This window comes from Dermacentor silvarum, chromosome 2, assembly GCF_013339745.2.
Source record: "Dermacentor silvarum isolate Dsil-2018 chromosome 2, BIME_Dsil_1.4, whole genome shotgun sequence".
In the NCBI taxonomy this organism is placed as follows: domain Eukaryota; kingdom Metazoa; phylum Arthropoda; class Arachnida; order Ixodida; family Ixodidae; genus Dermacentor; species Dermacentor silvarum.
The window spans coordinates 189,899,404-189,925,977 of NC_051155.1; the positions used below are offsets into that span (position 1 = coordinate 189,899,404).

The following is a 26,574-nucleotide window of genomic DNA, read 5'->3' on the forward strand; positions in this document are numbered from 1 at the left end:
GCATGTGCTTCCTTCTACTTCGCATCGCTTCTGTATTGGCGAAAGCGCTGCAAAACTATGAGAACTGCTCGAAACAGATGTCAATCCTCAATGCACATTTTTGTTTTGAAACCTGATGGACATTCTCAGCGAGGGACTTCACGTACCAGTTTCCAAGTTATTGTGAGCGCGAGGTAATCAGCATACGTTTATATTACCAAGCGCATGAGCAGCAACGACCGCAGTCAGAGGTTTACAAAAATTTCGCGTGGTCTAAAATTATTTCTGTCAACGCAATTAATACTTCCATGAGAGCTACTTTTTCAGAAAAAAAAAAAAGGTGTCAGTCCCCTACCAAAATCCAGACGAAAAGCAGAGCACGAAAGTCATAGACAACAAACACACTTCGCGCTGCACAAGTGAATACAGATTTACGCATTAAAAAGAGGTCTTGCCTTAAGAAGTCAAAATCGAGCGACACTAGCTCAGGGGCAGGGTAGCATCGAGGAAGCGGCCCTCTTCGAAAGCGTGGGGAGAGTGGAGAAGCACGAAATTGCGGTAGACGGTTGTGGCTACGCTATGGGCACGTTCAAATTTGTCAGAGCATGAATTTTCTGCTCAACTTGTATACCGCGATCGAGACGTGTGTCTGAAGAAGTGCCGGCATATGTCATGTCAGAAGGAGCCCGATCCTTCACTCTCCTCGCTACTCCCTCCTCCTCTGGATCCGTTGGTGCGCCGAGCGAATCAGCTTCGGCGCCCGCGGAGTTAAAAAGGGAAATTCACTGAACTCCTATTTTCAGAACCTTGACGGCGGTGTAAATTAAGCAGGCAAGTACGCCCTTTCCTCACAACTGCGTGCACCGGCCGATAATTTTTTATCTGCGCCAGCACTTGGTGGTTCGAATTGCTGTCGCGGGACAACAATGACCTTGAAACCGATCTCTCTCGAAGAATACGTTGGACGGGACGGATGCAGCTGCTTCTCTGCATGGTAGCGGTAGAGTAGCGGCTTGCCTTATCACTTGCCGTTCTCGAGAGCGGGTCCTCCTCGAGAAAGAGAAAGCCTTGCCATTTTATCGCTAGATGGCGTACAGGGTGTTGCAGAAGACCGGAGCCAGCGGCTTCCCTCCCCACGACAACGCGGCAGTGCCGGCGGCGCATCGCCCGGCCGTCGGTGTCGTGTGGTCGTGTTGCAGTGAGCGCGTGTGCTGGCGAGTTTCACGAGCTGTTCTTGTGTGTCAGCGAGCAGTGGCGACGACCTTTTGCGGAAGAAAACAGAAGATAACGCATACTAAGATGACGAAGATTCGCATTGCACGAGTTGAAGACTGCAGCAAGCTTGCCGAGATTATGGTAACGTTTTTTGAACATGTCTTTTCGTGGCTGAAGACGAAAACATTCCTTGCAATAGCGCGCGTACGTTAACAGGCCCGTAATGAGTGGCACGTGTTTAATTTAGAAACTAACTCTAAGTTTGCTGGAGAAGAACAGCTTCAATAAGGTTTTCGTTTCGAGTTGGATGCTGAACAGTCGTTTCACTTAAATATCAGGTCCGAAAGCTTTGAGAACGTAAAGAATATTGGAATAGCTGCAGCTACGCTTGCTAAACGGGAATCCGCACTTCCTGTTTACAATGGCTACATGCCGTCGTCTCCTTTTTCCGGAGTAGAGTGTACGCTGTTCCGGAGCAATCATATTTATGGCGACTCATTGAAATTTGGTTCTGAAGATATGTGTCTTTACGAATTATTCTGAATTCAATTCACAGCTGTGCAAAACCTGCTGGGAAAGATAACCTACGAATGATAAGACGATGATACCCTGCGCGCAAGTGTCCAGGGTGCCGAACTGTAACCAGAACTGAGCCGCTTATTTTTGTCGAACCGAGACTGAACTCGGACAGAAATGTGCGTCATCATTCTGAAGCTGAACCCCAACCGGAGCAGAACGATGGAACCGTGCCGAACTGGTTGGACTAGCATCGCTGAATGGTTCCAAACAAACCAAAAAATTCGTTCCGAACCGGTCCGGTAATCATTTCCAGCAAAATTTGGGGCTAAACAAACCAACCGTTTTGAACCGGTTTCGCGGGTGAGTCTGAAAGTGACGCATAAATTCGTGTCATTCACGGGCGATTCGTTGCTTCGCCAGATCTTGGAAATTAACCATTCAATTCATCATTCCATTGGTCATTGCTAAAATGTCAAGAGGCTTGCGCAGCCACGCGTGCTACTATTTTCAAAGCAGAATACAAGAACAGAACCACTTTCGAGCATGTGATCTATAGGCCTCGCACCCGAGCGCCACGTATGCGTGCTATAATGCGTGGTGTTCAAATGTCATTCAGAAGACGTTTGCTGGACAAAAAACATCACGTGGTGTTCCATGCGGTATTACACAAAGATAGACTGAGTGCAGGACAGGAACGATCCTCATCACTACCGTGTGGGAGAAACTGCGGCTTCGGTCGAGGTCCTTCCTGACATTTCCTACAGGATTCGACCACAATACAGCAACACAGCCTCTGCGCACTTTTCAAGATATAATTAGGAATTAAAATGCGCTCGCATTTCTTATATGATGACGTTATCGCGCCGGCGAGTGGTATGCGCGCGCTGGCGGCGTGGAGCAGTCCCTACTAAACCATGCAGAGATTGAAAGACAGACTAAAACTATAGCGCATGATTCTCTGCCGCCTTCGCTCGCAATCACTTTGTCGTCTCCTTGAGCCGCTCTTGTCGGATGGCTTCAAGAAGAATAATCGCGCGAGATACAAATGTCTTATCGCTAGTACACAATGGAAGGCGACATGTGTCACATCGCTATCCCGTTACACAGATATAGAGCGTTGCTTTTAGTGTCTGTAAATGGTTTTGAATTGACGTCATCGTGGACGCGCCATCTTGGGGTACTAGCAAGTCGAGAAGCTGCGTAAAAAAGAAGCTTGACAGCATGACAGGGCTGTCTGACAGGGCAGTCTTGCTCTGAGCGACAAATTGATAACAGTGGCGATGCGGCGAAAACCGCGTGATAATATGATGCACTGATGTCATCGTGTTCATCATCGCCATGTTTGGATACTAGCACGGCGAGAAGCTGCGCCCGTGACTTCACGTGAAGACCATCTATCTTGAGATCGAATCGAAAATGAAACTAATAGTGCCAGAAGCGAGTCGAATATCGAATACTTTTCGAATAGTTTTCTAATAATGAGTAGCAATTATCACATTTAATACAAAACGATGTTCACATCCCAGTATTCTGAAAGTTACCAAGTTTCTGTCATTACACACATGTGTTATGAAGCGCTGTTTATTAAAAGCAGAAATAGACCATTAGGAGCAAACGAGTAGTTTCTTCGCATGCACAGCACTCTTCAGAGAGTGCGAATGATCGCTGTGCAGCCCGTAAAGTACGGCTGCCTAAGCGACGCAGCCTGCTCCACTATGCAAGTTCTCATGTTTTTTGTCTATACTATGCCCGCAGGGGTAAAAATTTGTCCTATACTTTTGCTCCAATTCATTTGGGCGCAGTTGACGTTCTGAAATATTCAAAAAGTATTCGAAAAGCATTCGAAAAATATTCGCATTTACGAATAGTAACTATTTCGATTCGAAGACCGAATAGAATAGGACACTATTCGATTCGGCATTCGAAAGTTTCGAATTTTCGCACATTCGTATTATCTATAGCCAAGTCAACGAAAAGTTTTCGAATAATGAAAAGCAGTTTTCACCATTGCAATATAAAGTGATATTTGCATCCTAGTATCCTTGCATCCTAGAGGCTTTCGTCTTGCAATGGCCATAAAATGTCGCAGCTTCGCCCGAAAGGCGAAGCATCAATTGCGATAGCAAATTAGTAGATAGATATTCGGAGTAGGGATAGTAGTTTTATCGGCTGCATAAACTTGGGCACATTCTCTTACTAACTGAATTAACAAGCGTGGTGTCAGCGCGTACAAGCAAACATGAATAGATCACACTGAATGACAGCAGACAACGACTGTCAAAACGCTGGCAGCAATCGCAGCCGCCGCAGCGGGCGAAGGTTCGTGCGGTCTATCGCTTTAACGGAAACTGAGCGGCGAATGCACGGCGCATACAAAGGTCAGAGCCGTGTGGAGATCGCTTTTAAGAGACGGTGCGGGCGACCGCCACAGCCGGGCAAAGTACAAACGCAGTTGTCGGCAGAGTAGAAGCTGCCGCCCCCCAACCCCTCCCTCCCGCGCTGCCTTCCCGCTTTCTTGCTTTCGCGTGGGAGATTGAGTGGCCAGTTCCCCTTGCGCCCGGTTGCAAGATAAGCATTTGGTGCCGCAGCACAGCGTCGTCCCACCTCCCTCCCTCCCATACCCCCACGGCCTTACGCGCGACGGTCGCGTTTGCTTTGCGCCGTGCGTTCGCTCTCCGTGATAGCGCGCGTCCCCCCGCGCGCTTTCACTCGCGCGTATACGACGCGCGGCGACGATTTTATCGCCCTTGGATTTTATACGGAACCTCACGGCGACGGCAGAAATCCGGTTGAATGCGTCATATAATTGCTATCGCAATAAAAAGTAGGCTGACGATGGTGATCACAACATTAGCAAGTTTCTGTCATTACATCGAATGTTATGAAGCGTTGTATATACGAAATTCACAAACGGAACATTAGGAGCTGATGAGTAGTTTATTCTCATACTCGCGACTCGCCAATGAGTGCGAATGAGAACGGTTTAGCCGGAAAAGCCGGTATGTGTATAACGCCGTTCCATTTTGGTAAGTGGAAACGTATTTGCAAAAACTTTTCGCTTATAGCTCGAACCTATACGTGGAATGCGATTAAGAGTGCACTTTTCGTTCACCTTCAACATTAGCAATAGGGCCTGCGTGCGCTTTATTTCGTACAGGACTATATACGAGGGCGCCAGTGCATGCTTGTCGTAATGAATCGCACTCGAGAAGCATGGCTGACGCATCTGATGCATTTAACTGAGATTAAAGCAAAATTTTAACATTCGACAAAAAATTAAGAGAGAGAGAGAGAGCGGTTTATTTGAAGAAAGGCAGAGAGGTCGGCTTGAGCGTTAGTTTGCTCTGGCCTGCTACTCTACACTGGGGAAGGGGGAGGTGATAAAACGAGCGATGAATGATGATGATAAGATTAGGAGGTGCGTATGTACATGTCCATCACGTTGAGGTCATACTATAGCCGTGCATGGAGTCCAGTGGCTTGAAGAAGGCTATAGTCGCTTCGATGACCACAGCTGCGCTGTTGGCGCCAGGCCAAGGACCTAAGACAATCTCGTCAGACATTGGTCTTTTAGTCACTCGCTGAATAGTAGAAATGAGGCTCTGCCGTTCTCGCGCGTACGCTGGGCATGAGCAAAATATGTGCTCAAGTGTTTCTGGCACTGGGTAGCGATCGCAGTTGGGACCAGTGTCACTGCAGCCGATGATATGTGTATATAACGCCTCGTGAGTGCAGCACCAAGACGAATCCGGTGTAACATACTTGTTATGCTCCTCTTCAGTTTATGAGGCATGCGGAACTTCATTTCTGGGTCCCATTTGTGCAGTCGCTTGTGTCGTCGATCAGGATTGGTCCAGCACTCAAGTGTAGAGTTCCGCATAACGCACCGAAGCAGGGCATTCGTGTCTGTTCGTGAGAACGCGATGCATGCTTACTTCTGGCGCATTATTATCAGCAGCATTGGGCTCGGTCAGTACTTGGGAGGGAGACAAAAAATTAATGTAAACTTGATGTCCCGTATATGCACGTTTTTGTTCGAAGCAGCATACGACCGGTTCGCAGGCAACCGCTTATTAATACACTGTATACATAAAGGCGATGACGGGCGCCGACATTTCATGACCTCAGCTCCGATGTCTACGACGGATAACGTGTGCCATGAATTATAGGGCAGTATATATGTGCGCGTGCTGCCCAGAACTACAGCTGAACGCTGTCAATCAAGCCCAGTGTCGCTCTTGCGCGAAAGGGTTTTCAAAGGCAGGCGTGCCGTCGCGCACTTTACGCAACCTCTATCTCATATCCGCTGTTTGCTCGCATTTTGCATCTGATTGCGCCCCTGCTTACGTTATCTTGACACCTTGAAAGCTAGGTTCAATACAATCTTCGTTCTTTTTTTTTTTTTTGATGAGATTAGCTTGGTTTCAGAATGGTGACATTTGAACCATGTATAAAACATATTCGTGAGTACGGGATCAAACGAACTGCCGACGCCAGATTATGAATAGAATAGCTGCGAACTGACGTTTTCCTTTTTTTCTTTCTTTCATTCATTTGCAGAGGGATCGTTCAGATATTGCATTTACGGACGTAGATGTCATTACCTCACGTAAGTTACCTGTTTATTATTATTATTATTATTATTATTATTATTATTATTATTATTATTATTATTATTATTATCATCAAATAATTATCATGGAAGCGTCATCGTCCGTCGGAATATGTACTTACATGATCGTGATTCATTGCTCTTTTGGTACATGTTACTATAAAGCGGGAACATTGGTGAATGCCGCTGGCAGTATGGCGCGTTTTCAATTCCGTTTCACTCTTCGCGAAACGGCAGCATCAAAACCTGCCTACGCTTATTGCACGTTATGTGCAGATACGCACAGTTAACGTATTGCGCTGGCATCCGGCAACATGTGGTCGGTTTTTTAGGGCCCTTTGATGCAGCGCTTCGGCGATTATTCGCCGCGCTTAGCAGTCGTGTATATATGAGCTGCATTCCGCAAACGCCACTATACCGCGCCATGGACGCCGCGCCGAACGACTTCAAGGTCGGCCTTGTCGCCCTGGGCCACTTCCTTATTAGCCTCAATCTTCTGATGCGCATGCGCCACCCGCTTCGGCTATATAGTGACCTCATTGCGGGCGGTCCCAGAGAGCGGCGAAGGTTCAAAGGCACGGAGCTACTATGAAAAAAAAAAATATTTAAAAAAATGATATGAGCGCCCTCTTTGAAACAGGCACTGTCACGTGCCACTAATATTGCCCTTTACAGCTTTGTGATACAAATAAATCTTTAAATATGTTTTTTTTTCTTTATGTCCTAAGCTACCTTATCCGATGTACAAAGCTCGCTTTATCGCGATCTATCTTTTCCTTTTGCGGCACAAGTCTTCCTCCAGCCGTCTTTTAATATAGTCTCCGCAGCCCCAGTTTCATTCATGTTTTCCCTGCTGTCCTTAAAGGGACACTAAAGGCAAATATTAAGTCGAGCTAGATTGAAAGATTGTGGGTCTGTAATAATGAATTCTTCATTCGTAATGAAAGCAGAGCTTTTGTAAGCGAGAAAATGACGAAAATAGAAAATCGGAGTGGCGCCATCTGTTGGTATAAATCTTATGTGTGGCGTCAGCACCTTTCATTCACAGAGAGGGGCCGCGACCCGCCACTGCGAACGGCATAGCTTTTTTTCTGTTTACAATGGCCGAGGCGGCAACGTGTGGCAATTGATCACCCTGCCGCGGCTGCGGCAGTGGAGGCTCAAGTGACTGTAACTGGTAACCGGGACCCAAGCAGAGCCACAGAGTGACTCAGACAAGCTGAACAAATAAATAAAGAGTCTACAAAAGAATAACAACGGCATAGAGGGCGGTCGCGTGGAGATGACGTCAAGTTCTCCGCTTTCGCGCGTGCGGCTCAAATTGAGAAGCAGCAGCGGGACCTTCGACGGCAATTTCCTAGGGAAAAACATGATATGTTGGCATGCATGAAACGATGATATACTTACAGACGAATACTCTGTCGATCTAGCTCGACTTAATACTTTCCTTTAATGCTCCTTTAAAACATATGTAACGTATCGCGAACAAGCCTATACTGCTTATACATCGAAGCTCTGTTACACGTATACGCTCACCTTACTATAGTTACTGCTGCGGTTCTTGCATAACCATAGTGGCCCTTGAAGGTTGCATGATGGAAACGGGGCCATCGCACCTTCGTGACGTCACGCGGTGTAGTTTACCTTCGCTCTGGAGGACCGCGTCACCGGCGCATGCCATTGCACGCAGCACCGTTCCCTCCCGGCGCCGCCTCTTCTAAAATAAGCCGACAGTTTCTCTCCGGACCATGCACTGTGTACGTAGTAAAGTACCTCGTTATACTTCTGGTATAAGAAGCACTACGAAGAAAGTACGACACGTCCTTGAAGGGTGTTGCCAAGAATTGGCAAACACACTTCAAGGACGTGTCGACCCTTTGAAGTGCCTCGAGCGGCCAGTCGCGCGGCAATTTTGCGTCTATTCGCGGGCTTCTTTCACGCTCGGAAAAACACCTTTTGTACGTATTGAGCAACAGAAAGCTGTATCGGGAGTTTCTCGTGTTGCTTTACAATTTTCTCATTGACACTTTTCATCTAATTATAATAATAATAATTGAGAAGTTGATTAATTAAGACTAATTGTGTAATTAGGCATAATGCAAAAAGTACTCTTATCTCCAAGCGACGGCAAACAGAATTACCTTGCTTCTGTCCAGCTATACGTGGCATTTGCATATTGTTAACTCTTGGTGCATGATAGTTGGGACATCCTGTAAATATATTAAAAAAATAACAAGGGGGTCGTCTAGTAGCAAATGAAACGTAACAAAGGAAAAAAAAATTAGCAGCTCATCATCATCGTCACTTAGAATGGAGGCCCGGGTCTCACTACAAAAGCTCGTCCACAGATGTAAAGGTCTGCCTTCACATTTGAGACGGGTCAGGGTAGCGGCACGGATAGCCGGATATAGTAGCCGCTTTCACGCAAATCACGCTGAGCCGAAACTGCTTTTAGATGGGTAAGACCATCTGGGATGTAGGGACCTGCAGGTGCTCGCATGGTGCGTCGAAGGGTACCTTTCCGAATGGCCGAAGTGTTCGACCGCTGGAACATGTAGGGCAGCGTGCGCCTCGACATGCGCAGCGACACAGAGTGAGTGAAGCATTGAAGTAGAACTGCCTCAACCTGCACCACTAATGCATCGCAGGTGATGCAAGCGGACAACGGTATTGAACCGTACATACGGTATTGAACCGGCAACGTATTGAGCTGACGGACCCAGCTATACCCTGAACCAAGAACTGGTATTCCGCCGCACGACGATACGTGTATTTCGGTACACTGAACGATTGGGCCGCACGACAAGGTGCGCGAATAGCCGGCATCATAAAAGGGCATGTTGCTTGGTGAATTGGCTCATAGTTTAACAAATGCACACCTTAGACGAGACCAAGGAGGCAGACGCAGGACAAGAGATTATAGCGCTGTCCTGTGTCTGCCTCCTTTTGTTTCGTTTAAAGCGTGCACCTGTTTAACCTATAAGTGAGCACGCGCACCAAGGCACACTATAGTTAGACCCGCATGCTAGCTTGGCTATACGCACAAAGGCGTTTATACCCAATCGCTAAAGAGCGCGACAGTGTAGCTGTCGAGAGAGACTGTCATCACGGAGGAGACAGCAGAGCATATATAAACTGAATATAGAGGTCTGGTTAATTGACGGATCCTTTTTGGTAAATTGCAGGTCTCCAGAAGAACGGCTTTGGTGAAGATCCTGTTTTCCACTGCTTCGTCGCTGAGGATGATACCACAGGTAGGTCCTTAGCGGTAGGTTGTGCCCTCCACCCCCTTTCTGATTCCCCAATTAGAATTTTTTAACGATATAAATGCTGCCGTTTCTGCAGCTGCTCCCGGGATAATCGGCTACGCCATGGTTTCAAGGATCTACTCCAGTTGGGAAGGAAAAAGCTTGCGACTTGGTGATCTGTACGTCGCCCAAGACCGCAGAAGAAAAGGCATTGGAACCGAGCTCTTGAGGAGAGTCATGAAGGTAAATTTGCGGCATGTAGAGTACAAATAATGTACAAGTTGTATGCCAGGCATGAATGGTATCTCACGGGCTCGATATATTCACGCTATGCTGCTACGTTTCTCACGCTCCCGTAAAATATATCAGGCATCCAATCAACCTAGCGGGTTGGTTCTGCGGGCATATCTGTTCGCATCGGCCTCGCCTTTCCTTAGGACCTGCGCACCTTATATATATATATATATATATATATATATATATATATATATATATATACCTTAAATGTACGATTCTTTTTTTTTCAAGTGCAAATAAGGTATCGATATAGTACCAAATGTTCTGTTCGCCTTGTCTATCCTCTATTTGCGCTGTGGGATGAGTGAACTAGCTTAACCTAGTGATTAAGCTTCTAAGTGGGTGCGTTCGGTCGATATTATTTAAAATTTAAGCGATAGTAGCGCGTTCCACTCCTAGCCGTATAGGACTGACCTATACGCCAACAGGAAGACTGACTATAGTGCAACCTAAGTTGTTTGCACGTAAGCTAACACGTTAGAAATTATACGTTTGACTATCGCGTTACGAAGTAAACGCGCAAACAGCTTTTCATTGAACTTGTTGAGGGCGTTATGGAATGTAATTTGCGCCTGTAGCACGGCTTATGAAGGCACCAACGTGTAGAATTTGGGCCGTGAATGGGCAGTCCTATAATATGCACCGCGCCCCGTAGAGGGTCTTCCGTGTATGCTGTACGTTGGTGCTACTTTACCCTGAGTGTTTCAGTTCTATGATGCCAGTTTCGCTTTCTTAGAAGACTGCATATAGACTGGTGAGTGGCAGCAAGTGACGAATTATTCGTGCACACATTGCTAAGGTGATGCGACTGCTGGCAGCTTATTCACATTCACCAATCGAATTCAAATGCACTAACCTATATCTTACGTAGCCAAAATTCTTGAAAGAACGGTGAAAACGGGCTTCTTTGGGCGTTTCTTTTGAGTTCATTGTGTTTAATTGGTATACTGTGCTGCCTAAATTTCTTATTTTATTTTTATTTTTCACTTTTTTTGTATGACTTCACAAGGAATTACTTTCTGCACTGTCGTTTTTCTTATCGACTTAGGACTGTGAAGATCAAGGATGCCGACGCATCGATTGCTGTCCACAGCTGGTGAACGAGGCGCTTATCTCCTTTTTGAAGAAACACGGAGCCAATGATATTACGTCCCAAGACGGCTGGAGCTACTATCAGCTTTCCCACGAGGACATGAAGAAACTAGCTGGAAGGACGTAAATTAAAATCGGCGATATGCTTGAGAAAGTCGTCCTCTGCGTTTATTTTCGCTTGTCCTCTCGCTTTCGCCATGAGCTCATACGTTCGTACGTGCGAACCCTTCTTGGCCCTCGTGTCTCAGCTATCTGTGACGTGCGCCTTACAGCATTGTTTAATATTGACGTGCGCCCATTCACCAGTTATAGGTATACCGTAAGCCACACAGGTTATCTTCCTCCAAACGAAAAGACGTCGGTGGTTTCGAAATATAGTGACAGGGATGGAGTTGAAGGAAGGAAGGAAGAAGGAAGAATAACTATTTCCAGAGGCGCGCAAGTTAACGCACATACACAGACGGAGTATTGACAAGACGAGCGAGCGTGCTGCAAGTATACAAAATGGCGCGCTCCTCTTGTCTACGCTTCATCTGTATATGTTCGTTAATGTCTGCCACTCTTCTAATAGTTTAAGCAAACAACCTTACAAGAAGTACTCCTACGAAGGAAGGCAGGGAGGTTTACTATACTTCGTCCGGTTTGATAGCCTATATACACGCGGGGAGGAGAATGAGGGGCGTAAAAGAGAGGGAGAGAGAAGACCTGCGTTTAGATTAGCCACACGCACGAGGCAAGGCGCAGTGCATCTGCAGTCGGGCACTATTTCTGTCGCCTTCAGGTATACTGTAGAACTCGTGACAGCCTTCTGGGCTGATGCGCTGTGAAGCTGTAGGCTCCGCTGGACCTTTGCTTAGGGAAAAGGCCGATCGTCCAGTCTGCTCAAGGCACAGCGGAGAGTCTGTTTGACGTTTTTTGAAGAGGGAACAGTGACAGAGATGATCTATCTGCAGTAACAGTGGAGTTGCTACGGCTCATGCCGCTGCCCTCAACCATTGGCATACGTTCCTAGTGACGGATTGGCCAAGCTTTCGGTAGGAAGTAAAAATTACAGTAATATAATAACGAGAGCTTAAAGGTTAAAGCTAATAATGAAGGAATAATCTCGCTCACTTTGACAGCACCTGGGATGCACTGATAGCACGATAAGACGTGCTGCGACACAGTGACGGCAGTGTCGCTATACCCTACCGACTACGTACAATTAAGAGCGCCATTAGTCATCATTCCTAACATTTATGCGCTGTTCGTGGGCCATAAGAAATTTTATACTGCGCATAGCAGTTCAACTCGCGGCTATCATGCAAATCGGCAAATGCGAATAAAAAATTATGCAGATCCCACGCGATGTGTGAATCGAACTTATGTGAAGCACTTTGCAGGTACCTAGCTATGGCATCGACCTTGCATGCATGCGGCGGCGCGCCTATATTCACTAGCTCTCTGACTCTCGATGAGTTCGAGCAGGCGCTCATTGTGGAGCTCGGACAAACCGAGGGTCAGAAAGAGCGTGGGCTGGCCTAATTGCTCGATTATTGCGAGCACGTTCCTGTCTCCATGTTTTCCATTTTCCCAAACATTTCCATGTTATCGGTACGATTCTTACGAAAATTACACGAAACTTAGAATAAATTTGAATGAAATCGATATAAATTTCACAACTATAGGGGAAGCATATACGGAAAATATATCAAATTATTGGAATGGCGTATGGAACGTTTCAATAAGGTGATTTAATGAATTTGAAACTAAAACCGAAGGTGAATGTTGGTTGGTTAAAATGAAACGAAAATGTTTTCGAGTATAAAGAATAATGAAATTCAGGAATTAAATCGTCGAAAACTTAATCTAAAACGTCGCTGTTCCCTCTGCACGAGTGGCAGCGACCCATTGTGGCTATATATCGTGGGGAATCGGCCAAAAATTGGGCGGTTTTCCCAAAAAGGAAAGCGTGCTTCGCCGTTGCAGTTTTACAGTGAAGCTGTATATGGCTAACCGATTCATCCGTCCGTCGGCTGTACGCAGAAACTATCATCATCAGCAATGACCGAGTCGTCGTCGTCTTCTTCCACAGCTGGCTCATTGGCACCCCTCGGCGCGACCGCGCGAACGCGCTCGTACCACTGCTCCCGCGTTCGTCTTCTTCCACAGCTTTGAAGAATCGCAGACGGCAATATGCGACAACGGCGGACTGCGGACACACCGTCTGTGACGTCGTTTTCTCCGTCGCAGCCGAACGTGTGTGTAACCTCATCAAGAAACACAAAGACGTAACCAATAACTGAGAAAGACTTTAACGTACTGTCGGGATTAACCCAGTGATAAACATCGGGGCCGCACGTTTCAGCTTCGCTGGTTAACGATCTGTACGGCGTGCTTGGGCGGTGAGTAAGTGAGGGAGTGAAATAACTTTATTCGGTCAACCATAGACGCGAGTAAACTCAACGTCACCTGGCTAGGCCCACTCGGGGGCCATCAGGTTGGGCGGTGACTTTTTCTTCTTCATTCTCGGTCCGCGTGCACCGACTCGTGCACTCGCCGCGAGAGGTTCCCATCGCGCGAACGCCGCAGCTTGCACGGCCGCAGAGCAGGTTCGGGCGATGTGAAGCCTCGATCGGACAGCGAAATTCAGTCGCGTCAAAATTTCCAATAAGCCGACGGAGAGTGCCTTCCGGGCCCGCTTCCAGCATGTCTAGCACAACAATAGGCGTCCACATACGCAGGGCCAAGCCGGCAGACTGCGACACCCTCAAGAGACTGATGGTAAGTGCAAGGCGGCTCGCGATGCATGTGCAGCGAAACCTATGTGGACCACACCCAACTAGAGAACACAACCAGACTTCTCCACTGTTCGCCTCTGATCGTCCTCCACCGCGTCGCCGACTGAATATACAACCTAGACGGATGTATTATATATATATATATATATATATAATATATATATATATATATATATATATATATATATATATATATAGTAGCGCGCAATGGGCAAGCCCTCCGGCCCCTCTACTCTGGAGCACTCGACAAGCGCTCGTTACTGATTGGCTGACACGAGCTCTAGCATTCGCTGCACTGCACGGAATTTGTCAGACGGCGTACATAGTCACTCAAGGCTGCGCTGATGCTTTGTGCCTCTTCTGTGTGTTGAGGACATGTAAGCACCGCTGCCGTTTAAACGGAAGCTAAGCCAAGTGATTCAACCCTTTTTGGTGCTTTCTCACGCCATTGTTACATCAATTTGGAGCGACGGATGTCTTGCGTAATATCGTCTGCGCAATTAAATATCGCGCTTAATCTTCCCCTAGTGTTTCTACGCACAATTTCGTTTTGGGCGGCCTCTCGTGTCTTTCCTGTCAATAAAATATGAAACCTTATTGAGGCGCCCTTGCTGCGGATGTGACACGCACCTAACCTATTTTGTGTGGCTGACTGAGATATGCGACAGTGTAGAAATTTTGACTTATTTGACTTAAATAACGCAAAAACAGGACGGGATGAAAAAGTAGAGAACACACAACGCTGACTGAAAAAATATTCTTGAAGACAGAGACTATATAATGTATATTACACGGAAGGCAAGGAGAACAATAATATAAAACTGAAAGCACGAACCCAATGTGAGCGATCTTGTGCGCGACAGCGACGAGCGATGGCTTCGAGCAACGAAACGGGCCGTCGCGCGACCAGATCGCTCGTTCTTGTCGCTCTGTCGCTCGGTTCTGGAAATCCAGAATTTGTCGCTCGTCGCCCGGGAGTGCAATGATCAGACTGGCAGATAGCGCGAAGCCGGAACAGGATGTACTATCGACCAAAAAATGTCAGTTTCTCCCGAAAGGCGAAGCATCAATTCTGATAGCAAATTAGTGGAGAGCTATTCGGTGTAGGGATAGTAGTTTTATCGGCTGCATAAACTTGGACACATTCGCTTACTAACTGAATTAACAAGCGTGGTGTCAGCGCGCACAAGCAAACATGAATAGATCACACTTGGTGAACGCAGACAACCAGTGTCAAAACGCTAGCAGCAAGCGCAGCCGCCGCAGCGAGCGAAGGTTCGTGCGGTCTATCGCTTCAACGGAAATTGAGCGGCGAATGCACAGCTCATACAAAGGTCAGAGCCGTGTGGAGATCGCTTTCAAGATACGGTGCGCGCGACAGCCCGCACCGGCGCAAAGTGCAAGCGCAGTTGTTGGCAGAGTAAAAGCTGCCCCCCCCCCCTCCCTCCCGCGCTGCCTTCCCGTTTTCCGCCTTTCGCGTGGGAGATTGAGTGGCCAGTTACACTTGCGCCCGGTTGCACCCGCATTTGGTGCCGCAGCACAGCGTTGCCCCTCCCCCTTCCTCCCCCCCTCCCATACCCCCACGGTCTTTCGCGCGACGGAAGTCGTGTTTGCTCTCCGCCGTGCGGTCGCTTTCTGTCATAGCGCGCGTCCTCCGCGCGCTTTCACTCGCACATACGGCGCGCGGCGACGATTTTATCGCCCTTGGATTTTATACGGAGCCTCACGGCGACGGCGACGCCGACGGCAGAAATCCGCTTGAAGTGTCCATATAATTGCTATCGCAATAAAAAAGTTTACGGACCACGGGTTCTCAGAAAACACCAAATATCCGAGCAGCCTTTAAAGGTAGCCAGTAAAACCGTAAATCACAATGTTGTTCGCATATACCAGTAGAGGCTGGAAATGGGAATACAAGGCTGCGTTTTGAGGCTGCGGAGATATTCAGCTTTTTGTCAGATCCATTTGTCCGTAAACTTTTTTGGTCGATAGTACATCCAGTGACATGCTGCCGGTTGTCGCACGAAACGAGCAAACGACCGAATTTTTACTACGTGAAAGGATACAAAAAATGTGGTTGATCCCTCTTATATAGGAATCGGTATAGAACACGAAAGTGAAACGTGTCTTCACAGAAGTAGTGTAATGTTTATTGCACATTGATATATAATGTCTATTGGTGTTTTGTGGCTAAAGCGCCCTTAGGCGTTGATGCACCCACGCTGACGCCTGGTGGCACGTCTCCTCCATCACGACTACCAACGTCGATGACCATGAGCAACCGTCGTGCATATGGAAGCTGCACTACGCTGCACACGCTAGCACAACGCGAAAGACGAAGCACGTAACTGACACACTAATACAACGCGCAAGACAAAGCACGTAACTGAATCGTCACCGAGTCAAATCAGCGCGTACAGCGCGTCGTAATTGCAGCCTCCGCGATCAACTTCAGAAACATTTTCAGAGCTAATTGCGGAGGCCACGCTCCGCTGTGCTGAGTACGGTGAACGCCACCTAGGTGGCGTTGGTAGTGCTTCTTGATGCCAGCGTCCCTTCGAATGCTGGCATCGAGGCGTCGTAGTGCTGAGACCACCGAAGCGTTCACTGTCGGTGCGCGTTAGTGTCATAATGCAGTACTTCTCTTTTCTGCTCGTAGGCGGCGGCACCGCCCCGAGCAAGAGCGCGGGTACACGGAGGAGTGTTAGATATATAAGGCGCGTCTGTGTAGCTCTCTGCAAATGCGTTTGTGGCGCAATGGTTAAACGCTCGGCGATCTATCGTCGCGGACCGAGAGGTCGTGGGTTCGATTTCCAAATTTTGCATGTTTGTGGAACTTTTTCTTCTGGTTTCTTTCTTTGTATTATGTTCTATGACGTATTTCCGTGACGGAAATACGTCAGTGAAGTCTTGGTGGACCCCGGCATAAAACACTTTCGTGTTAAAAAGCTTACTGAAAGATTTCCAGAAATATTTATGCTGCTCTGTACAACAAAAGAAATCAACGTAAATTATTAGAGCATGCTTCACGCCAGTATCGGTGCATAATTGCTGCGTTCACACCGGCAACTATAGAAAGCCATCGCTAGGGCTCCGTGTTTTCGGAGTTTATTTTCTGGCGGAAATTCGGAGTTTAGCGGAGTTTATTTCTCGTAAATCCCCAATTCTCCGAAATTCGGAGTTAAATTTTGCATTAATCTCAACACTCTAAAATCTTAGATGAAATCATATCTGAACACGAAAACATCAGAGCACACGAAGCGTATTTTTGTTGTCTGGAAGGTTTGAACGCACAAACACATATACACACAAGCACAAATATTCGAATACAAAACACCTACGTTTGTGCGTATTAAAACCTTAAAGCCTGTTGTAATAGACGCAATCATACTTTACGAGGTTGCTGTCACTGATGGAAGCACGATCCTTTCGATGGACGATTCTCAGCATTTAAAATGCCCTTTCAGCGTTTGCGCTAGAAGACTCAGCGCGCAGCGAGAAAGCACTGGCCACTAGACAGTGTGAAGTCTCCAAAGCGATAGGGGTTCAACAATGTTACTGATTAATTAGCTATGATAGTTCGCAAAATCACTCATGAGTTGGCTCATGTCGTCTGTTTCAAGAAACACTAACTTAAAAATCGGCGCATAGGTTTCGAACGCGCGGGGTGACTCGATCATGCTTCACATTTAGATTCACAATTTGAACACTATATACCAAAACGATTCACTGGTGCACTTGAGTGCATCGAAAAGGTTCCTCTCAACTGTCTGTCTCCACTTTTCAGCGACAGCAGCATAGTATCTATGAAGGTCTGCGACAGTCGTTGAGTGATCATACGTCTCTCGCTCCGTGCTCGACAAGCCCTTTGTTAAATGTGCGATGGGTGTGGTCTAAGAGATACTGTTCACGTGAGGTAAAGTTTCTATCGGCCAAACCGTCCAATGTATCAATGACTGCTTAGGACATGCCCTTTCGATATAGAACGGAACATGGTCGTGTTGGCCGTTAAAATCGGAGTTTATAGGCCTCCAGGAATAGTTTTTGCTGCTCTGTACATAAAATTTATTTCATTTAAATGATTCGATCGTGCGTGACGCCAGTTTCAGTATGTATTTGCTAACCTCGTACCGGCAACCCTGGAGACCCGTAGCGCAAAGCCGTTGCTCGCGTGGGGTTCGGCTTGTAGGCGTCGAGTGGACGCGACAGCCATCTCAATCGCGTCGCTTGCCGCCGTCGCGCACTAAATCGCTTAAATGGAGGTGATACTTAAAGCCAGCAAGTACATACAGGCGAAAAGTAGCGTAATGTAGGACGACAGACAGGCACGTTTTCGCACAACGAAAACTGTACAGTTGGACCTGTTATTCGTTATACGACATACTACGTCCTGTTTCTGCTGTGCCGTGAAAATCATATTATAGCTGTACAACAATTATTTTTGCATATAAATTAACATTTCGTGCAGAAGAAAGTCTACGTTTGTTTGAAAACCGGCATCACCCCTATATGACGTGATAACGCTTTCGCCCTCGCCTATGCGATGTGTATTCAGCGTGCTTGCTAGTTTTGGACTGTGCAAAGTGCAATCAACGCATTTTCATGGCGACAGGGTGCGATTATCCCGCGACTCCAGGAAAAAAAAATATAAACAAAAAAGAAACCAACAAGAAATCATGACAACTTCTTTACACGGAGTCACTCATTCGCCAAATGTCATTAACATACATCGCAGCTTTCCACAGCTGGAGTTAACCCTAGCTCGTCGTGTTTCGTCACTGTGCCATTACCGGTGTTGTACATGTTCCTCTAAAACAGGAACGAAAGCTCGTTTCTCATTCCTTCCCATTCTTGGAACGAGTTCCCTTTACAAGTTCCTTTAATGCGAAATGTGCGTTCCAGTTGCTCTTCGAACATTGGAACATGTCGTTACATTAACGTTACAATTTATTTTTTAAATTAAAATATAGTGTCGGATAATCCTGAGGCGAAATAAAGTGAGCAATTCAAAACACACATCGAACTACGTATATCATACGAGTCTGAACATCGCCGGCAGCAGATTATCTGGAGATAAAAAGAATCCAAAGAAACGCTCCAAAACGAATTTTTTTCAGGGAGCACCGAACATACTCCAGACATGTCTAACTGCAACTTTGGTGCTCGTCTATTAGAAGTGCAACACATGTGACACTTTCCACTTCGGTCTTGAAGTGCGCAATCAGGATACTGCGTTTTAGATCTGCAAATAGAAAGTTACTCACATGCATTAATGTCCTCCTGAGACCCGAACAACGGGACATAATCGCTCTTCCAGGTGGTTTTTATTGTCTACTGTTATGTCACGAGCTTGAAAAACAATTTTTTTTTATTTTGAATAGCACGAATAGATGTAAAAAGCCCCGTCTTTATGTACGTGAAAAAAAAAATGACTATCTTCATCATCTCCTCATGTTTGCTGTGGAAACACTGAATTTCATTGTTTAAACGCTGAGATGAAGATGGAACTACGTGTAGTACATTGCCGTGTTGCTGCCACGTCCAGTATTTTCACGCAATCTCGGTGACTTCGAAACACGCCTCGAGGTTGCTTTCGGCCGTCTGGGACGACACAGAGGTCTAGACCAATTTATTGTAAAATTTCTCGAAAGCGAATGAATAGAATATGAGTAAAACCACTTCTTTACAGCTACACAAGCACCGTACTTCATACCCAGAGTGAATACTTTCCGTAATCACTTCCGGGTGAATTTCGAAAGAAAGTTGGAAGGTAATGTGCAATGTATTGTACAAGTGGACTTAGGAGGATATAATTAAATGTCTTGCACAAGAAACAGCATCGTAAGGAACAATGTATAGGCGTTTAATGAAGGCTGATTCAATATTGCAGTCTGAGTGGGGGGAAAAAAATGTACAGAATACATAAGCGCAATTTAGTGAAGACCCTTGTTTGAACTCAGCAAGAGTTGCATCTCGAAGTTGCTGTCCGACAGGCCGGCACGGAGGAAAGAAACTACAGGAGGGAGCGTCACGTGACAATCCTGAAGCCTATAGTCATAAAACAAAAATATAACGGAGAACTCACGAAAGAAAATGCACCATAGTCACGTGACAGGCAAGCGGTAGTTCTTTGCGTCTCACGCGGCCGCCCATCCGCCCTGCATGATGTGCTGCGTGCGCCGGTGCGTCTGTTAAGTGTCGTGGAACGTTTACAAAAGGAACGTCGTTCCCTCTGCGGTTCCTTCGTAAACCTAACAAGTTACCGTTACAGTTACACCAACGTTTTACGGAACGGTGGCGTTCCTCCGTTCTTCCCAAAAGGATGTAGTTCCAGGAACGCCGTTCCTTAGAACGTCGTACCGTACAACACTGGTCATTACGTCACACGTCAATATATAGTTGGCTAATTCACTGACTAATGGTGACTACGTCACAAGTCACTATATTGTTTGCTGATCATTAACAGGCTGAATTAATCTTTACGCCTCAAATCTGCGCATTCGCTACAAGAAACGAAATGTTTGGCTTATTTTTTTACCACTTGAGGCTCTTTAACTTGAGTCGAAAGCCCAACGCATGTACGTTTCTGTATCCCGCCTGCATTTAAATTTAAGTACGGGGAATCACACACGACCTCGTGCTTAGCAGAAAAGTGACTGCTGTGAGGTCAAAGTGAAATGAATGAGACAAGCGGATGGACATTCATCCGAGGATAAGTTGACGCGGGTGATAGCGAAATATTGTTTTATTTGTACACTTTTCAGAAAGGCGCTCAAGAATTCGACTTCAAGGACGATACAACCGCAATGGCAGGTGAGGACGACCAATACTCCCTCGACTTTCGCCGTAAAGAAATGTAGCTTTATGTTTAGGCTACTGACTTGGTTAAATCCTAAAGCATGGTGTATAGGACACCGCAGTACGCCCTCCTCGTTCTAAATCAATACACAACTTCGCAGATCTCAAAGAAAATGCCTTTGGAGACTGGCCTCTGGTGAATATCCTGGTGGCTGAGGACAGTAGCGGAGGTAAGCCCACAGCTGCTGTCGTCTGCGGGGTGTACCATCGACATAAATTGAATTGCGAACGGGAAAGTTATGACAGACCTTCGGAAAGCATGCATGAAACTTCAACCAGTTCTTACGTGTCCTTGAATGCGATTTGAGTTCGCCACTAGACGCGATGTACCAGAACACCTCGTCCGTGGGAGTAATAGTGGAAATGACGTTTATTAGTCCCAACGGAACTAAGGACATTGTATGGGTCATGGTGGGTCCGTATAAGGTCCTTAATGCCGTTTCTGGGCACCAGCATGCACATCCCATACCGTTTATAAACTACCCATGTTTTAATGTGAATGTTTTAAGCTTCCTCACTGGTCTAAAGACACACAGACGAAGAAATGGCCGTATACAAGTCATGGAACAAGGTCATCCACACTGCCCTTTGACGTTTGCACGCAGGCAACGGCGTGCCATGCCCTCCGCTGTGCGCCAGTCTGATGCCGTCGCCCCCGCTGATTGGCTGCGCCCTGTACAGCCTCGTCTTCAGCACCTGGGGAGGCCGCAGCATGGTCCTGGATGGCTTGCACGTGGCACCCGCATACCGAGGCAAGGGTGTCGGCTCGGCACTCCTCAGGGCTGTCTTCAAGGTCAGCCTATCGCCATAATTATACATAGTCTTCGAAGAAATGTACTGCGATCATAATAGGAATTAAGGTTTACCTTATTGAGTGATCAAGATATAGCCAATCAAGATATAGCCAATCAACCCAGATCAAGATGTAGTCAACGAGAGTTCTGTCGCCGTCGCGGATGCTTCGAGCTTTATGTCCCCGGTGACCACGGCCAAGCTGCGCCTCCACACTTGCCGGGGCGTGGCTAGTAGAAACCTGCCGAGCCGCCGCCAGAGGCGCCTGCTGCAGTCTCGGACACCGCGCGCGTTCAGTGCGAACGCGGGGAAATGCGGACGGCGTCGGCAGCAGCTCTGCGCGTTGCCTCGTTGGTGCTGCTACAATTTCTCTCTCCCGAGCATAGCGCGCGCCGCGCGCATGCTTACTTCCCTCTCCTTAACGTCTCATGTCAAGGCAACATGTGCACGACACGGGGAGGAGCCGAAGCACACGCCGTTCCGCGAGGGGGTTGCTAGGCAACTCAGATGACTCATCGCTCAGCGACGAGGCAATGCTCAAAGCTGCTGCCGACGCCGTTCGCGTTTCCCCGCGTTCGCGCCGAACCTGGCCGAACGCGCGGTGTCCGTGGCTGCAGCAGGCGCCTCTGGCGGCGACTCGGCAGGTTTCGACCAGCCCCGCCCCGGCAAGTGTGGAGGCGCAGCTTGGCCGTGACGTCACCGGGGAGATAAAACTCGGAGCCGCCGCGACGACGGCAGAACTCTCGTTGACTTTGTGACGAGTACATGTAGCCTTGAGATGGGACGACCAAAGAAGATCCGGACACCCGAAGAAGAAGCCGCTCATAGCGAGAATCTGCGCGTCGGCGGCGAGCCGATTCGGAATACCGTGCCAGGCAGCACTTAGCATTTCCTAGCAAAACTTAGTCAAGCCTAGGAAAACCTGGAAGAAGGTAGGTCGATCCCCAGCGCTCCGCTGTTTTCACCAGCCTTGCATCACTATAGTGCAAGCTGCGAACGTTTTTTTTTGTGTTATTGCGAAAGCAAGGCTTAATTTTCGATATTTGAGGGGGGAGGGCAATGGGGGGGCCTCAAGTGCCGCGCCCCCGTTTTATTGCAGTGTCCTTCCCGCGCGCAATGAAACCTGTGTAGACACTCACCCCCATGCACTGGCCTCCCGGTTCCGGAGCCCCCCGAGCTGATATCGTTGTCGTCTTTCGCTTGCGCAGGAAGCGGCTCAGAACAAGTGCAACGAGCTCACCTGTCACGCGCTGACCAAGAGCGACGCTTTCATCAACCTGATGCGGAGGCACGGCGGCATGGACCAGGAGCGGGAGAAAGGGTGGCACCTCTTCGAGATGGACATGCGCGCCATCACTATGCTCACCCTGGAGCAGCCGTGGACGCCGCTCAAAACCGCCGCCAGCACGAGCAAAACTTCTTCGTGACCGAAGTGCGTGCCTGTTTCTCACGGTGCGCTTTTGGCCTGTTCTGTCGCGGATCGCGAAAGCGCACTCGACAAAAGTTCGCCTGCGGCACGCTGGCGCGTTATGTCTGCATGGAACAGCGCCTAGGTGACCGGGTGACGATTGCAGGCTGCCGAAAGCAAGCAGCCGAAGACATCGAAAGACTGCAGCGTGTGCCAACCGCCTGTTCCCCCGTTCGCAGTCGGTGTCGAAATTTGAAACTGCACGAGCGCGGCTTGGAAGAGTCGGAACGAGGTGAAGCGGATAGGGAATAAAAAGGGGACCCGCTGAAACTAATAGCTGGCTTGAGGCTGTGAATAGCTTCGTATTGCATATTAACTGAAAGAATTACACTCACGTTAAATGCCGCAAAAGGACCAAGCGGGGCACTTGCTTCGCGCAGGTGCATTCGCCCAAATTTTATAGCTATAGCCCGCATGCAGCTACAAAATCCGAAATCGCATCAGCAGGGGCGGGACGCGCAAGCAGCGTTTCACGCAAATTTGAAGCATAAATCGCAGCGCTACTGAGGCCAAAGTGGTGTATCAATTCGGACGGACGCTTTCCAGAACGCTAGTAGCCGTTCAAACAGGGCGCACAGTTAAGAGATGGCGCTGACAAAGCGGCGAGCGCCCGTGTTGAGAAAGTCCTAAACAACATTAGCCGGGCGGCGCGTGCAAGCGACGTTCCGTGCAACTTGTCCGTGGTAATATCAAAAAGCGGCTCTCACGTTTTCCTTGAATCGGTGAGCCGGGGCACCGTGGTGCACGCGAGAGCTGCTTTCATTATTATCTACATCAATATCTCGAAACTGTTGTCATCCCGAGAATTCGTTTCGAGTGGATCCGCCTTGCAAACTCCACGGCTACAATTTGTACATTCCAACGTGGTCCATCATTTGACTAACATACGACCCACAAGGTTTATTTATAAATAGCGATGCAAAGATCATAACAAAAATCAGTCACTTTAGTATACGCCAAAGAGGGTGAAGGCGAAAGCCTGCGCGCTCAAGAGATTCAATAAATTGACATTTTCATTCGAATGCGTTGTTACTTCTTGTTTTCTCCAACGAAGGTCGTGGGTTCGAGTGCCTTAATTGACGCTATCTTAATTAACTTCGCCCTAATTACCACTAAAGTTCGAGGATGCGACTCCCACCAAAGGTCGCGGGTTCGAGTATATTAACTGTGCCTTAACTTCGCCTTAACACCAAAGGTCCTGGGTTCGACTCCCACATAAGCTCGAGGGTTCGACTCCCATCGAAGATAGTGGGTTCGAGTGCCTGAATTAACTCTTATCATCTTAATTACCTTGGGCCTTTTGTTTTGTCATGATGAGCGGCATCGAAACCAGCTGTGGAAGACGACGACGACGAAAGCGCGAGCAGTGGTACGAGCGCGTCTCTGCGCGAGGCGAGCTCACGTGACTTTCTGTACCGCACGCCACGTTTTCAAGGCCACCGTCTGATGAGGAATTTAAGGATTTGGCCTTGAAATGGACGCAGGCGTAAAAAGGCGGAATATAAAATACCTTTACTAATTTCCATCACGCACGTCAGCGCTTTGAGACGCGTGGCGTATTGCCGCGTCGCTTAGAAGCAATTTCTTGATTAAAAGTGAGCGCATGCATCTTAATTCGCTTAGTCATCCACTTAATTCGTTAAGTCATCCATCGTTATCATCCATCTTGCTTGCTTGCTTACGGGGATATGAGTGCTTATGGGGGTATGAGCTAATGATGATAGTTCTTTTACCTTTCGTGTTGTCGAAGCGTTTTCGCTCAATGACTTTGAAGGTCGACTGAACGATGAGGCTATATAAGGCTTTTGCCTTAATAATATGCTGTGCCTTGTTTTGTTCAGTGCTGGTCGCGTGTTTGGATGAGGTTGTGCATCGGTGGAATAGGTGGCCACATTGAATTCTCGGAAAATCGGAAGCAGTTGAAAACTGACATACTTCTACCTATTTAATCAACTGAATGGTGATTATAGGATGCATCAGCTAAAGGACATGTACTGCGAGTAATATATAACGTTATGACTATTCTTGCTTTCATATGACAAAATGTGTTTGAAAAGGTACTCTCCTTATGACATACTAAAGGGTGTATTCCGTATGGCGGTTGTTTAGTATGTCATAGGAGTGGTTACACGTTGTGACTTGGCTCCATTGACGAAGCACTCAGTGTTGAGGATTTCGGTGGCGAAACCAAGTATGTTCATTAGAACTAAAACACAAACTAAATTTGCATAGCAGAGCGTGGGTTAAAGGAATGTAACTTAGAAATAAAAAAAAATACTGTTAAGAATTTTGAGAGCTAAGTGCAAGAAAATTAGGTACCACAATGCCCTTTTGGCTGGCGACCTGGGCAAGTGCTATCAGCGACATACGTCCTCAGCGGCGTCAGCAGTCATTATTACATATTTTAATGATACCGAATGAAAAACCAGTCCTGCACTTTATTAATTTTACACAATCATTTTTGTTATTTACCATGACAGCATAGTGTTTTTATTTTTTTTTTAATCGCATGGGGCACATAGCGTTACTCGGCTCATTCAGGTGAATTACCTGTAGATGCGGATATTACTTGCATAAAATGTCCAGGTAGCTAATTAAAACACTAATTAGTTTTCAATTATTCACTTTAAGGCACGTGTTGCAACTGTGGAACTGAAACTCAGTAGTAAAATGATGTCTGCTTTGCAGAAATCCTAAGACTGAAAGCAAAACCTCCGAGATATCCGTCCCCAATATCTGCTGAAGGAATACGAGGTCTGTCCCAAAAGTTCGTGCAGCACCATTAAAAAAATCATTTCACAAATGTAATATTTCATGTACATCAATATGTGGTCCCATGTGCTATTAAGTGCTTATCACTGTGTCTGTATATCATAATCATCACCCAACACCTGGAGTAGCATGTCAGGCTAACATCTCCAGCATATCATTAAAGAATGTTTCTCTCTCATTTCAAAATACTCCCCATTAGGCGTAATACACAGGCTCCACCCCTTCTTCCATTGGAAAGTACCCTTGGAAATCCTCTTCTAAGCGCTTCAGTCAACGATGTCGTTTCCTTTTGAACTGTCGTCACATGAACGAAAAATCGTTCTCGGAGCACCAGTTTGCACTTGTGGAATATCAAGATTTGGAGAAACAACAACAAAAATAAAGGTAATTGATGTGGAGTTATAAGAAAAATGAATAAAATAAGTAATGTGACATGTGAAATAAGAATATGTGACAAAATGAAACCGCAGCAGGTAGCATTGCAAATGTAAGGAACATTGTGACTGCACGGAAAGTGTACGACAGTAAGAAACCCATCTTGAGCAGCAGCTGGAATGTACAAACAAGACATCTCTATGACACTGCTGTCAAGATGGAACAAACAGGTAAAGATTGGTTCAAGTTGAATGCTGTACCACCACCCCAGCCATGAACAAAGCAAATAGCTTGCTTGCACAAGCAATCCTTTGTTGGTGTCTTAATGTGACAGCAGGGACAACTGTAAAGCACCCAAGTTTTCCTGTTTCGACTGCCAATACACCTTTACAGGCCAGGTGTGGAGACAACCACGAGTCTTGGCGCTAGGCCTTTTCCGTTGCTTACACCCCAACAGTGAGCTTGCGTCGAACAAAACCACAGCGTCAAAGCCATGGCCTGTAAGTAAGAAGGCTTAAATAAATGGCACTAGGAGAGACACCCCTCTGACAGCACTTGACAGGCAGC

At 47.1% G+C, this 26,574-nt stretch overlaps 1 protein-coding gene across 4 annotated transcripts in view; it reads left to right on the plus strand.

Moving 5' to 3' along the window:
• The first annotated feature begins 1,041 nt into the window (after window positions 1–1,041).
• LOC119442328 (thialysine N-epsilon-acetyltransferase-like) overlaps window positions 1,042–26,574 on the plus strand; it is a 38,467-nt gene continuing 12,934 nt past the window's right edge. The window contains exons 1-7 of one of the 4 annotated variants that reach the window (XM_049662058.1): window positions 1,073–1,335; window positions 6,274–6,322; window positions 9,511–9,579; window positions 9,671–9,816; window positions 20,507–20,555; window positions 20,702–20,770; window positions 21,206–21,393. In XM_049662058.1, coding sequence (XP_049518015.1) covers window positions 1,279–1,335; window positions 6,274–6,322; window positions 9,511–9,579; window positions 9,671–9,816; window positions 20,507–20,555; window positions 20,702–20,770; window positions 21,206–21,393 — 627 coding nt within the window. In that variant the 5' untranslated portion in view covers window positions 1,073–1,278. Of the gene's footprint in view, window positions 1,336–6,273; window positions 6,323–9,510; window positions 9,580–9,670; window positions 9,817–13,403; window positions 13,726–20,502; window positions 20,556–20,701; window positions 20,771–21,205; window positions 21,394–22,600; window positions 22,825–26,574 lie in introns of those variants that run through there. The other 3 variants (XM_049662059.1, XM_049662061.1, XM_049662060.1) reach the window with 3 other exon arrangements.